This window comes from Hyla sarda, chromosome 3 (assembly GCF_029499605.1).
Source record: "Hyla sarda isolate aHylSar1 chromosome 3, aHylSar1.hap1, whole genome shotgun sequence".
In the NCBI taxonomy this organism is placed as follows: domain Eukaryota; kingdom Metazoa; phylum Chordata; class Amphibia; order Anura; family Hylidae; genus Hyla; species Hyla sarda.
The window spans coordinates 447285380-447299681 of record NC_079191.1 but is presented as its reverse complement, the minus strand read 5'-3'; the positions used below and the strand labels follow the sequence as shown (position 1 = coordinate 447299681).

Genomic DNA, 14302 nt, shown 5'->3' with positions numbered 1-14302 from the left:
GTCTCTCAGGATTGGAGGTTGTCCATATACCCAAAGATGGCGGAGATCGTCACGAGATGTTACTCCAGAAGGAATCGGCCTGGATCCTGAGAAGCAATGCGCTGGGAGCCTCAGGGCTGAATGAGAAAACGATAGGAGTGTATTTTAATAATCGCTCTATTTATGAAGTTCTCCCTGTATTTCCAATATGGTTTTTATCTTTTACTTACTTGTACTGTAATGGTCTGTCAGTAGCGCTCATGTGCCGGCATGTGTACTGGTTGCCGTGGTGACGACGCTGTGCTGACGTATATCGGCTGCGCCGGCACCACGTCACAGTTATTGAGCCGGAAGAAGCGTGTAACACGAAACGTCGCTCTACTTCATTGCCTGTTTGTCGTTTGCACCCATCCTCTTTGAATAAAGCATCATGGAACACAGTGAGAATTATCTTTGCTGGTCACAGGACGTGGCACCGCTACCACACTATACACCGCTACCACACTATAGAAGCGGTAGCAGCGCATCATTGGGGGATGCAGTGTCAGAGGATCTTGAAGTGGTAGTGCCAGCTTTATACTCTCTTTGCCACCTTTTTAATTCTTATGGTAGTGGGCATGCCCTCTGACCTCTGCGGAGGTCCGTGTGAAAGGAGGGGAGCTGAGACCATCACCTGTTGAGTTCTATAGGAGAGTGCTGTGAACATGCTCTGGGACCTGTGTACAGGGGAGCTGAGACTGTCACCTGTTGACCTATATTAGAGTAGGGGTGTGATCTGGATCCTGTGCAGAGTATAGGGAGGAGTGGAGCTCAGATCATCACCAATTGACTTCTATAATGAGTGTAGTGAGCATGCTCTGTGACCTCTCCAGAGGTTGTTGTGCAGGGAAGTGGGAAGGCAGAGCTGTGAACATCACCTATTGTTAATGACCTGATCCCGTCTTATCTATATAGTGGTTGTAATTCTGCATGTGAGGTCAGGATTATAATAAAAAGGACAATTAGGAAAAACATCACCAAAAGTCTTCCATCCCCCGCGGCCCTATCAGCAGCACCATATGGGGGATTTCTCCATCCTGAGGACTGATCACTCCGGACTATAAGAGGACCCCTTACACTTCACCCCTTGTGGGATTCTTCTGTCCTACAATATGGAGGAGACCACAGATTCATCTCATTAGGACCGTTGGCTGTCCATGCACGATGGGAGTTGTAGTTTTGCAACAGCTGGATGCACACTGGTTAAGAAACACTTCCATACATAATCCCCTAAGACATACAGCTCATCCTGATCCTCCTGTTTCACTACTATGAATCCTGAGCCGAGGACTGACACCTGAGGGACCACATATCAGGGCGGTGTTCACACCATGCAGGGCGGTGGTAAGTAATGGCGGACGTTCTCAATAGTCGCCCAGAAAACGGATGAACAGGAGATGAGAAAAGGTTTTTATTTCTTATATAAAGGTATGAAAACATTCGTCATCAGAAATAGCAGCATCAGAGGGAGGAGCCTGTCAGACAGATGACCCCACCCCCGAGGGACAGGGTCCAGTCATGGTCCAGCGGGGGAGGGGGACAGGAGTCGGAATGTGGCAATGGCGGAATCTGCTCCACAGCCCCTTCCCCCAACATTCATCTGTCGGCCGCAGGTCACATGGTCCAGCAGTAATATACCAGCACGATGAGGAAGAAGAGGGCGAAGGACACGGCGGAGTTCTTACGGTTCTCGTGTCGGAGACATTTCAGCTCCTTCTCTGAAGAGTCAAAAAAATAGACGAAAATTATCAACATATCGCAACGTTCTATCCTGACCGGACCGAGGTGTCTGAAGAAGAGCAATAATTATATCCTGTGCCCCGCCCCTTCCTGTCCTCCACTAGTATATCCTGTATTATGCCCCGCCCCTCCTGTCCTGCACTATTATATTCTGTATTATGCCCCACCCCTCCTGTCCTGCACTATTATATCCTGTATTATGCCCCGCCCCTTCCTGCCCTGCACTATTATATCCTGTATTATGCCCCGCCCCTCCTGTCCTCCACTATTATATTCTGTATTATGCCCCGCCCCTCCTGTCCTGCACTATTATATCCTGTATTATGCCCCGCCCCTCCTGTCCTCCACTATTATATTCTGTATTATGCCCCGCCCCTTCTGTCCTGCACTCTTATATCCTGTATTATGCCCCACCCCTTCCTGCACTTTTATATCCTGTATTATGCCCCGCCCCTCCTGTCCTGCACTATTATATCCTGTATTATGCCCCGCCCCTCCTGTCCTGCACTATTATATCCTGTATTATGCCCCGCCCCTCCTGCCCTGCACTATTATATCCTATATCATGCCCCGCCCCTCCTGCCCTGCACTATTATATCCTATATCATGCCCCGCCCCTCCTGCCCTGCACTATTATATCCTGTATTATGTCCCACCCCTCCTGTCCTCCACAATTATATCCTATATTATGCCCCTCCCCTCCTGCACTATTACATCCTGTATTATGCCCCGCCCCTCCGGCACTATTATATCCTGTATTATGCCCCGCCCCTCCTGTCCTGCACCATTATATCCTGTATTATGCCCCGCCCCTCCTGTCCTGCACTATTATATCCTGTATTATGCCCCGCCCCTCCTGCACTATTATATCCTGTATTATGCGCCGCCCCTCCTGCCCTGCACTATTATATCCTATATCATGCCCCACCCCTCCTGTCCTCCACTATTATATCCTGTATTATGCCCCTCCCCTCCTGCACTATTACATCCTGTATTATGCCCCGCCCCTCCGGCACTATTATATCCTGTATCATGCCCCGCCCCTCCTGCCCTGCACTATTATATCCTGTATTATGTCTCACCCGTCCTGTCCTGCACTATTATATCCTGTATTATGCCCCTCCCCTCCTGCACTATTACATCCTGTATTATGCCCCGCCCCTCCGGCACTATTATATCCTGTATCATGCCCCGCCCCTCCTGCCCTGCACTATTATATCCTATATCATGCCCCACCCCTCCTGTCCTCCACTATTATATCCTGTATTATGCCCCGCCCCTCCGGCACTATTATATCCTGTATTATGCCCCGCCCCTCCGGCACTATTATATCCTGTATTATGCCCCGCCCCTCCTATCCTGCACTATTATATCATGTATTATGCCCCGCCCCTCCTGTCCTGCACTATAATATCCTGTATTATGCCCCGCCCCTCTTGCCCTGCACTATTATATCCTGTATTATGCCCCACCCCTCCTGTCATGCACTATTATATCCTGTATTATGCCCCGCCCCTCTTGTCCTGCACTATTATATCCTGTATTATGCCCCGCCCATTCTGTCCTGCACTATTATATCCTGTATTATGCCCCGCCCATTCTGTCCTGCACTATTATATCCTGTATTATGCCCCGCCCCCTCCTGTCCTGCACTATTATAGCCTGTATTATGCCCCGCCCCTCCTGTCCTGCACTATTATATCCTGTATCATGCCCCACCCCTCATGTCCTGCACTATTATATCCTGTATCATGCCCCGCCCCTCCTGCACTATTATATCCTGTATTATGCCCCGCCCCTCCTGTCCTGCACTATTATATCCTGTATTATGCCCCGCCCATTCTGTCCTGCACTATTATATCCTGTATTATGCCCCGCCCCCTCCTCTCCTGCACTATTATATCCTGTATTATGCCCCGCCCATCCTGTCCTGCTCTATTATATCCTGTATTATGCCACGCCCCTCCTGTCCTGCACTATTATATCCTATATCATGCCCCACCCCTTCCTGTCCTCCACTATTATATCCTGTATTATGCCCCGCCCCTCCTGTCCTGCACTATTATATCCAGTATTATGCCCTGCCCCTCTTGTCCTGCACTATTATATCCTGTATCATGCCCCGCCCCTCCTGTCCTGCACTATTATAGCGTGTATCGTGCCCCGCCCCTCCTGTCCTGCACTATTATATCCTGTATTATGCCCCGCCCCTCTTGTCCTGCACTATTATATCCTGTATTATGCCCCGCCCCTCTTGTCCTCCTATTATATCCTGTATCATGCCCCGCCCCTCCTGTCCTGCACTATTATATCCTGTATTATGCCCCGCCCCTCTTGTCCTGCACGATTATATCCTGTATTATGCCCCTCCTGTCCTGCACTATTATATCCTGTATTATGCCCCGCCCCCTCCTGTCCTGCACTATTATATCCTGTATTATGCCCCGCCCCTCCTGTCCTGCACTATTATATCCTGTATTATGCCCCGCCCCCTCCTGTCCTGCACTATTATATTCTGTATCATGCCCCGCCCCTCCTGTCCTGCACTATTATATTCTATATCATGCCCCACCCCCTCCTGTCCTGCACTATTATATCCTATATCATGCCCCACCCCCTCCTGTCCTGCACTATTATATCCTGTATTATGCCCCGCCCCTCTTGTCCTGCACTATTATATCCTGTATCATGCCCCGCCCCTCCTGTCCTGCACTATTATATCCTGTATCATGCCCCGCCCCTCCTGTCCTGCACTATTATATCCAGTATCATGCCCCGCCCCTCCTGTCCTGCACTATTATAGCCTGTATTATGCCCCGCCCCTCCTGCACTATTATAGCCTGTATTATGCCCCGCCCCTCCTGTCCTGCACTATTATATCCTGTATTATGCCCCGCCCCTCCTGTACTGCACTATTATATCCTGTATCATGCCCCACCCCCTCCTGTCCTCCACTATTATATCCTGTATCATGCCCCGCCCCTCCTGTCCTGCACTATTATATCCTGTATTATGCCCCGCCCCTCCTGTCCTGCACTATTATCTCCCTTATTATGCCCCACCCCTCCTGTCCTGCACTATTATATTCTGTATTATGCCCCGCCCCTCCTGTCCTGCACTATTATATCCTGTATTATGCCCCGCCTCTCTTGTCCTGTACAATTATATCCTGCATCATGCCCCGCCCCTCCTGTCCTCCACTATTATATCCTGTATTATGCCCCGCCCCTCCTGTCCTGCACTATTATAGCCTGTATTATGCCCCACCCCCTCCTGTCCTGCACTATTATATCCTGTATTTTGCCCCGCCCCTCCTGTACTGCACTATTATATCCTGTATTGTGCCCCGCCCCTCCTGTCATGCACTATTATAATCTGTATTATGCCCCGCCCCTCCTGTCCTGCACTATTATATCCTGTATTATGCCCCGCCCCTCCTGTCCTGCACTATTATATCCTGTATTATGCCCCGCCCCTCCTGTCCTGCACTATTATATCCTGTATCATGCCCCACCCCTCCTGTCCTGCACTATTATATCCTGTATTATGCCCCGCCCCTCCTGTCCTGCACTATTATATCCTGTATCATGCCCCGCCCCCTCCTGTCCTGCACTATTATATCCTGTATTATGCCCCGCCCCTCCTGTCCTGCACAATTATATCCTGTATTATGCCCCGCCCCTCCTGTCCTGCACTATTATATCCTGTATTATGCCCCACCCCTCTTGTCCTGCACAATTATATCCTGTATTATGCCCCTCCTGTCCTGCACTATTATGTCCTGTATTATGCCCCGCCCCCTCCTGTCCTGCACTATTATATCCTGTATTATGCCCCGCCCCTCCTGTCCTGCACTATTATATCCTGTATCATGCCCCGCCCCCTCCTGTCCTGCACTATTATATCCTGTATTATGCCCCGCCCCTCCTGCACAATTATATCCTGTATTATGCCCCGCCCCTCCTGTCCTGCACTATTATATCCTGTATTATGCCCCACCCCTCTTGTCCTGCACGATTATATCCTGTATTATGCCCCTCCTGTCCTGCACTATTATATCCTGTATTATGCCCCGCCCCTCCTGTCCTGCACTATTATATCCTGTATTATGCCCCGCCCCTCCTGTCCTGCACTATTATATCCTGCATCATGCCCCACCCCTCCTGTCCTGCACTATTATATCCTGTATTATGCCCCGCCCCCTCCTGTCCTGCACTATTATATCCTGTATCATGCCCCGCCCCCTCCTGTCCTGCACTATTATATCCTGTATTATGCCCCGCCCCTCCTGTCCTGCACAATTATATCCTGTATTATGCCCCGCCCCTCCTGTCCTGCACTATTATATCCTGTATTATGCCCCACCCCTCTTGTCCTGCACGATTATATCCTGTATTATGCCCCTCCTGTCCTGCACTATTATATCCTGTATTATGCCCCGCCCCTCCTATCCTGCACTATTATATCCTGTATCATGCCCCGCCCCCTCCTGTACAGCACTATTACATCCTGTATTATGCCCCGCCCCTCCTGCACTATTATATCCTGTATTATGCCCCGCCCCTCCTATCCTGCACTATTATATCCTGTATCATGCCCTGCCCCCTCCTATCCAGCACTATTATATTGTCATGCCCCGCCCCTCCTGTCCTGCTCTATTATGCCCCACCCCTCATGTACTGTTATATTCTGTGTAATGCCATGCCCCTCCCACCCTGCACTATTATATCCTCTGCGACGCCCCACCCCCTCCTGCTCTACCGTGTTTCTCCGAAAATAGGATCAGGTCTTATATTACTTTTAGCCACAAAAAACACACTAGGTCTTATTTTCAGGGTAGGGCTTATAACAGTACGGTATGCACATTAAACAACATGGCGGTTCCACGGTATTTACACCCCCCCCCCCCATTATTATCATGTGATGGGCGCAGCTCTTATATCCTGTACCATGCCCCGCCTCCTTATGATCTGCACTATTATTTCCTGTGTCATGCCCCACCCCCTTGCGCCCTGCGCTAATACTTTGGGGAGATTTATCAAAACCAGTCCAGAGGAAATAACAACCAATCAGATCGCTACTTTCATTTTTCACAGGCCTTTATAAAAATGAAAGAAGAAATCTGATTGGTTGCTATGGGCAACTCCGTAACGTTTCCTCTGGACAGGTTTTGATGAATCTCCCCCTGTATCCTTTGTCATGTCCCATCCCTAGTGATGTCATCCAGATGTACGGAGGCTCCGCCCACCACTTACCATAACGGGACATCTTGTTGGTGAGAGAATTTTCCTCCTTTTCTAATGATTTCCTTAAAGGAAAAAAGAAAAGAAGAGGCGTCACCCTGGTGTCCCGGAGGTGGAGCCCAACGATAGGAACAAAACCTGTGCAGAGGAAAAGTTACCCATAGCAACCAATCAGATCACTACTTTCATTTTGCAGAGGCCTTGATAAATATGAAAGAAGCGATCTGATTGGTTGCTATGGTCTGATTGGTTGCTATGGTCTGATTGGTTGCTATGGTCTGATTGGTTGCTATGGGTAACTTACTTGGCAACTTTTCCTCTGCAGAGGTTTTAATAAATCTCCGTCTATAAAAAGCTTTTAACTACGTTATTCAACTCCCTTCTATCCTCACTCCGCCCCCACTTACCTCCCATCCTCAGCTTCTCCCCTCTATCCTCACTCCGCCCCCACTTACCTCCCATCCTCAGCTTCTCCCCCTCTATCCTCACTCCGCCCCCACTTACCTCCCATCCTCAGCTTCTCCCCTCTATCCTCACTCCGCCCCCACTTACCTCCCATCCTCAGCTTCTCCTCTCTATCCTCACTCCGCCCCCACTTACCTCCCATCCTCAGCTTCTCCTCTCTATCCTCACTCCGCCCCCACTTACCTCCCATCCTCAGCTTCTCCCCTCTATCCTCACTCCGCTTCCGCTCACCTCCTGTCCTCAGCTTCTCCCCCTCTATCCTTGCTCCGCCCCCGCTTACCTTCCGTTCTCATCTTCTCCCCCTCTATCCTCACTCCGCCCCCGCTCACCTCCTGTCCTCAGCTTCTCCCCTCTATCCTCACTCCGCCCCCGCTCACCTCCTGTCCTCAGCTTCTCCCTTCTATCCTCACTCCGCCCCCACTTACCTCCCATCCTCAGCTTCTCCCCTCTATCCTCACTCCGCTCCCGCTCACCTCCTGTCCTCAGCTTCTCCCCCTCTATCCTTGCTCCGCCCCCGCTTACCTTCCGTTCTCATCTTCTCCCTCTCTATCCTCACTCCACCCCCGCTCACTTCCTGTCCTCAGCTTCTCCCCTCTATCCTCACTCCGCCCCCGCTCACCTCCCATCCTCAGCTTCTCCCGCTCTATCCTCACTTTGCCCCGCTCACCTCACGTCCTCAGCTTCTCCCGCTCTATCCTCACTTTGCCCCGCTCACCTCCCGTCCTCAGCTTCTCCCGCTCTATCCTCACTTTGCCCCGCTCACCTCCCATCCTCAACTTCTCCCCCTCTATCCTCACTCCTCCCCCGCTTACCTCCCGTTCTCAATCAGCTTCTCCCCTCTATCCTCACTCCGCCCCCTCTCACCTCCCATCCTCAGCTTCTCTTCCTCTATCCTAACTCTGCCCCAACTCACCTCCCGTCCTCAGTCAGCTTCTCCCCCTCTATCCCCTCTCCGCCCCCGCTCACCTCCCACTCTCAGTCAGCTTCTCCCTCTCTATCCTCGCTCCGCCCCTGCTCACCTCCTGTCCTCAGTTTCTCCCCCTCTATCCTCACTCCGCCCCCGCTCATCTCCCGGTCTCAGTCAGCTCACCCCCTCTATCCTCACTCCGCCCCCGCTCACCCCCCGTCCTCAGCTTCTCCACCTCTATCCTCACTCCGCCCCCGCTCATCTCCCGTTCTCAGTCAGCTTCTCCCCGTCTATCCTCACTCCGCCCCAGCTCATCTCCCGTTCTGTCAGCCTCTCCCCCTCTATCCCCACTCACCTCCTGTCCTCAGCCAGATTCTCCCCCTCTATCCCCACTCACCTCCCATCCTCAGTCAGCTTCTCCCTCTCTATCCCCACTCCGCCCCCGCTCACCTCCCATCCTCAGTCAGCTTCTCCCGCTCTATCCTAACTCAGCCCCCGCTCACCTCCCGTCCTCCCCTTCTCCCCCTCTATCCTCGCCCTGCCCCCGCTCACCTCCCATCCTCAGCTTCTCCCCCTCTATCCCCACTCCACCCCTGCTGACCTTCCTTCCTCAGCTAGATTCTCCCCCTCTATCCTTGCTCCGCCCCCGCTCACCTCCCCCTCTATCCTCGCTCCGCCCCCGCTCAGCTCCCTCTCTATCCTCACTCCACCCCCGCTCACCTCCCGTCCTCAGTCAGCTTCTCCCCCTCTATCCCCGCTCCGCCCCCGCTCACCTTCCATCCTCAGTCAGCTTCCCCCCTCTATCCTAACTCCACCCCCGCTCACCTGCCTTTATCAGGCAGCTTCTCCCCCTCTATCCTCGCTCTGCCCCGTCCTCTGTCAGCTTCTCCCCTCTATCTTCACTCCGCCCCCGCTCACCTCCCGCCCTCAGTCAGCTTCTCCCCCTCTATCCTTGCTCCGCCCACACTCACCTCCCGTCCTCATTCAGCTTCTCCTGCTCTATGCTCGCTCCGCCCCTGCACTCCTACCGTCCTCAGTCAGCTTCTCCTCGTCTATCCTCGCTCCGCCCCCACTCACCTCCCGTCCTCAGCTTCACCCCCTCTATCCTCACTCCACCCCCGCTCACCTCCCGTCCTCAGCTTCTCCCCCTCTATCCTCGCTCTTCCCCTGCTCACCTCCCATCCTCAGCTTCTCACCCTCTATCCTCACTCCGCCCCCGCTCACCTCCTGTTCTCAGCTTCTCCCCCTCTATCCTCGCTCCGCCCCCCACTCACCTCCCCCTCTATCCTCGCTCTGCCCCCACTCACCTCCCCCTCTATCCTCGCTCCGCCCCCGCTCACCTCCTGTCCTCACTCAGCTTCTCCCCCTCTATCCCCACTCCGCCCCTACTCACCTCCCATCCTCAGTCAGCTTCTCCCCCTCTATCCTTGCTCCGCCCCCGCTCACCTCCTGTCCTCAGTCAGCTTCTCCCCCTCTATCCTAACTCCACCCCCGCTCACACCTCCCTTCTTCAGTCAGCTTCTCCCCCTCTATCCTCGCTCCGCCCCTGCTCACCTCCCATTCTTGGCTTCTCCCCCTCTATCCTCACTCCGCCCCCCCTCACCTCCCGTCCTCAGCTTCTCCCCCTCTATCCTCACTCTGCCCCCGCTCACCTCCCGTCCTCAGCTTCTCCCCCTCTATCCTCACTCCACCCCCGCTCAACTCCCGTCCTCAGTCAGCTTCTCCCCTTCTATCCTCACTCCGCCCCCGCTCAGCTCCAGTCCTCAGCTTCTCCCCCTCTATCCTCACTCCACCCCCGCTCACCTCCCATCCTCAGCTTCTCCCCTATATCCTCACTCTGCCCCCACTCACCTCCCATCTTCAACTTCTCCCCCTCTATCCTCACTCCGCCCCCACTCACCTCCCATCCTCAGTCAGCTTCTCCCCCTCTATCCTTGCCCCGCCCCCGCTCACCTCCCGTCCTCAGTCAGCTTCTCCCCCTCTATCCTCATTCCACCCCCGCTCATCTCCCGTCCTCAGCTTCTCCCCCTCTAGCCTCACTCCGCCCCACTCACCACCCGTCCTCAATCAGCTTCTCCCCCTCTATCCTCGCCCTGCCCCCACTCACCTCCCGTCCTCAGCTTCTCCCCCTCTATCCTCGCCCCGCCCCCGCTCATCTCCCGTCCTCAGCTTCTCCCCCTCTATCCTCACTCCGCCCCCTGCTCACCTTCCCCTCTATTCTCGCTCCGCCCCCACTCACCTCCCGTCCTCAGTCAGCTTCTCCCCCTCTATCCTAACTCCGCCGCCGCTCACCTCCCATCCTCAGTCAGCTTCCCCCCTTTATCTTCACTCCTCCCCCCGCTCACCTCCAGTTTTCAGTCAGCCCCTTCCCGCTTACCTCACGCCCTCGCTCAGCCCCTCCCCCTCTATCCTGTCCCTGCTCCCCTCCCGTCCTCAGTCAACCTTTGCCCCCTCTCCTGTTCCCGCCCCCGCTTACCTCCTGTCCTCGCTCAGCCCCTCCCCCTCTATCCTGTCCCCGCCCCCGCTTACCTCCCGTCCTTGCGCAGCCCCTCCCCCTCTATCCTGTCCCGTCCCCTCTTACCTCCCGTCCTCGCTCAGCCCCTCCCCTCCATACTGTCCCCGCCCCTGCTTACCTCCCGTTTCCGCTATGCCCCTCCCCCTCCATCATGTCCCCGCCCCGCTTACCTCCCGTCCTTGCTCAGCCCCTCCCCTCCATCCTGTCCCCGCCCCCGCTCACCTCCCGTCCTCACTCAGCCCCTCCCCCTCCATCCTGTCACCGCCCCTGCTTACCTCCCGTTTTCGCTATGCCCCTCCACCCTGTCCCCGCCCCCGCTCACCCCCTCTCCTGTCCCCGCCCCCGCTTACCTCCCGTCCTCGCTCAGCTCCTCTCTCCGCAGCCGGTTCCGCACCTCCTCTAGGCCGCTCCTGCACGCCTCCAGCCGCTCCTCGATGCCGTCTATCTGCAGGAGACAGTCGCTGTGTTATCCGGTCCCCGGGGCTCCCCCCGCTCCCCGCTCCTCACCTCTTTCACCACACTAATCCTCTCCCGTCTCTTCCGCGCCATTCTCCCCGGACACGTCTCCTACAACTCACACCGAGAGGACAAGTGTCTGCTAGGGGCGGAGTCTGAAGCCGCGGGCGCCATGTTTGTGAAGGGCATGCAGCTATACATTCTTAGCGGCCGCCATGCTTGTGAAGGGCTCAGACAGGAAGTCAGTCTCCAAGACCGCCATGTCTACTAAGGGCAGCTGTGCCTCATGAACTACAGCTCTCATCATCCCCCAGCGCAGCGTTTACCCCCAGGTGGATCCCCAGCACCTTGTCAGGAGGAGCTGAAAGGGAACAGACTAATGAGGAGTCCTCATGTTATGGCCTTACACCAGGACTGTTGTGTAATGTTTTTGGGTTCTTAAGCAGTGAAAGGGTTAATACAAATATCCTTGGTGTTATGATGTATACGAAATCCTGGCTGTGAAGGGGTTAACCCTTATTTCCTAATGTACATGGCCCACCCTATTTAACTAGAGGTCCATTATGGTTGTTACAAGAGTCCTCACCCAGCTTTCCCATAACACTGATTGATGCAGTATGGATGGTGTCCCGCTCTATAATGGTGGATAACTATGGTGACCAAACTTCCTGGAACCGTCTCATGCACTATGATGGTGGTCAACACAGGGCTCAAGTCCTGCAGGAACGTGTGGGAACTGAGTTCCTTCACTTTTTTCACAGCAGGAACACCGTTCCAATTAGCATGAGTCCTGCAGGAACAGCCCTTGAGTGGAATGGTTCCCACACTTTTTTTCCCAGGACTTGACCACTGGGTCAACAATTGAAGGTCCAGAACTTTCAAGATTCACTGAGGAACCAGAACCCCAGGATACACCGAGGAAGCAGAACCCCGGGAAACACTGAGGAACCAGAACCCCCAGAATACATCGAGGAACCAGAACCCCCAGAATACATCGAGGAACCAGAACCACCAGAAGACTCTGAGGAACCAGAACTCCCAGCATACACTAAGGAAGCAGAACCACCAGAAGACTCTGAGGAACCAGAACCCCCAGGATACACTGAGGAAGCAGAACCACCAGAAGACTCTGAGGAACCAGAACCACCAGAAGACTCTGAGGAACCAGAACCCCGGGATACACTGAGGAAGCAGAACCACCAGAAGACTCTGATGAACCAGAACCACCAGAAGACTCTGAGGAACCAGAACCACCAGAATACATCGAGGAACCAGAACCCCAGAATACATCGAGGAACCAGAACCACCAGAAGACTCTGAGGAACCAGAACTCCCAGCATACACTAAGGAAGCAGAACCACCAGAAGACTCTGAGGAACAAGAACCCCCAGGATACACTGAGGAAGCAGACCCACCAGAAGACTCTGAGGAACAAGAACCCCCAGGATACACTGAGGAAGCAGAACCACCAGGATACACTGAGGAACCAGAACCACCAGAAGACACTGAGGAACCAGAACCTGAAGGAGACACTGAGGAACCAGAACCTGAAGGAGACACTGAGGAACCAGAACCCCCAGGATACACTTAGGAAGCAGACACACCAGAAGACTCTGAGGAACAAGAACCCCCAGGATACACTGAGGAAGCAGAACCACCAGAAGACTCTGAGGAACCAGAACCCCCAGGATACACTGAGGAAGCAGAACCCCCAGGATACACTGAGGAACCAGAACCACCAGAAGACTCTGAGGAACCAGAACCCCCAGGATACACTGAGGAAGCAGAACCACCAGAAGACTCTGAGGAACCAGAACCCCCAGGATACACTGAGGAAGCAGAGCCACCTAAAGACTCTGAGGAACCAGAACTCCCAGGATACACTGAGGAAGCAGAACCACCAGAAGGCTCTGAGGAAGCAGAACCCCCAGATTACACTGAGGAAGCAGAACCACCAGAAGACTCTGACGAAGCAGAACCCCCAGGATACACTGAGGAAGCAGAACCCCCAGGATACACTGAGGAACCAGAAGACTCTGAGGAACCAGAACCCCCAGGATACACTGAGGAACCAGAACCACCAGAAGACACTGAGGAACCAGAACCTAAAGGAGACACTGAGGAACCAGAACCTGAAGGAGACACTGAGGAACCAGAGCCTGAAGGAGACACTGAGGAACCAGAACCCCCAGGATACACTGAGGAACCACAACCTGAAAGATACATTGAGGAACCAGAACCTGAAGGAGACACTGAGGAACCAGAACCTTAAGGATACACTGAGGAACCAGAACCCCCAGGATACACTGAGGAACCAGAACCCCCAGGAGACACTGAGGAACCAGAACCCCCAGTTTACACCGAGGCAGCAGAACCACCAGGATACACAGATGAAGCAGAACCTGAATGGAACACTGAGGAACCAAAACCTTAAGGAGACACCGAGGAACCAGAACCTGAAGGAAACACTTAGGAACCAGAACCTGAAGGAGACACTGAGGAACCAGAACCCCCAGTATACACCGAAGAAGCAAAACCACCAGGATACAACGAGGAAGCAGAACCACCAGTATACACCGAGGAAGTGAAACCACCAGGATACACCGAGGAAGCAGAACCACCAGGATACACAGATGAAACAGAATCTGAGTGAAACACTGAGGAACCAAAACCTGAAGGAGACACTGAGGAACCAGAACCCGAAGGAGACACTGAGGAACTAAAACCTGAAGGAGACACTGAGGAACCAGAACCTGAAGGAGGCACTGAGGAACCAGAACCTGAAGGAGACACTGAGGAACCAGAACCTGAAGGAGACACTGAGGAACCAGAACCTGAAGGAGACACTGAGGAACCAGAACCTGAAGGAGACACTGAGGAACCAGAACCTGAAGGATACACTGAGGAACCAGAACCCCCAATATACACAGATGAAGCAGAACCACCAGGATACACCGA

The 14302-nt window shown here is 53.8% G+C and overlaps 1 protein-coding gene across 1 annotated transcript; it reads right to left on the bottom strand.

Annotated features, from left to right (window-relative positions):
• Nucleotides 1–1414: 1414 nt before the first annotated feature.
• On the bottom strand, nucleotides 1415–11549 carry CCDC167 (coiled-coil domain containing 167). The gene is made up of 4 exons (XM_056563456.1): nucleotides 11396–11549; nucleotides 11239–11333; nucleotides 7014–7066; nucleotides 1415–1736 (listed from the first exon to the last, which is right to left on the bottom strand). Exons 1-4 carry the CDS (start codon nucleotides 11435–11437, stop codon nucleotides 1633–1635), a joined length of 294 nt encoding a protein of 97 aa, XP_056419431.1. The 5' UTR covers nucleotides 11438–11549; the 3' UTR covers nucleotides 1415–1632.
• Nucleotides 11550–14302: the final 2753 nt, after the last annotated feature.

Coding starts and splice junctions, on each gene's coding strand:
- CCDC167 (XM_056563456.1), bottom strand. CDS start 11,437: ATGGCGCGGAAGAGACGGGAGAGGATTAGTGTGGTGAAAGAG. Junction 7,067..11,238: donor GAGCTGAGCGAGGACGGGAG/GTAAGCGGGGGC, acceptor TTTTCCTTTAAG/GAAATCATTAGAAAAGGAGG. Junction 1,737..7,013: donor CAACAAGATGTCCCGTTATG/GTAAGTGGTGGG, acceptor TTGACTCTTCAG/AGAAGGAGCTGAAATGTCTC.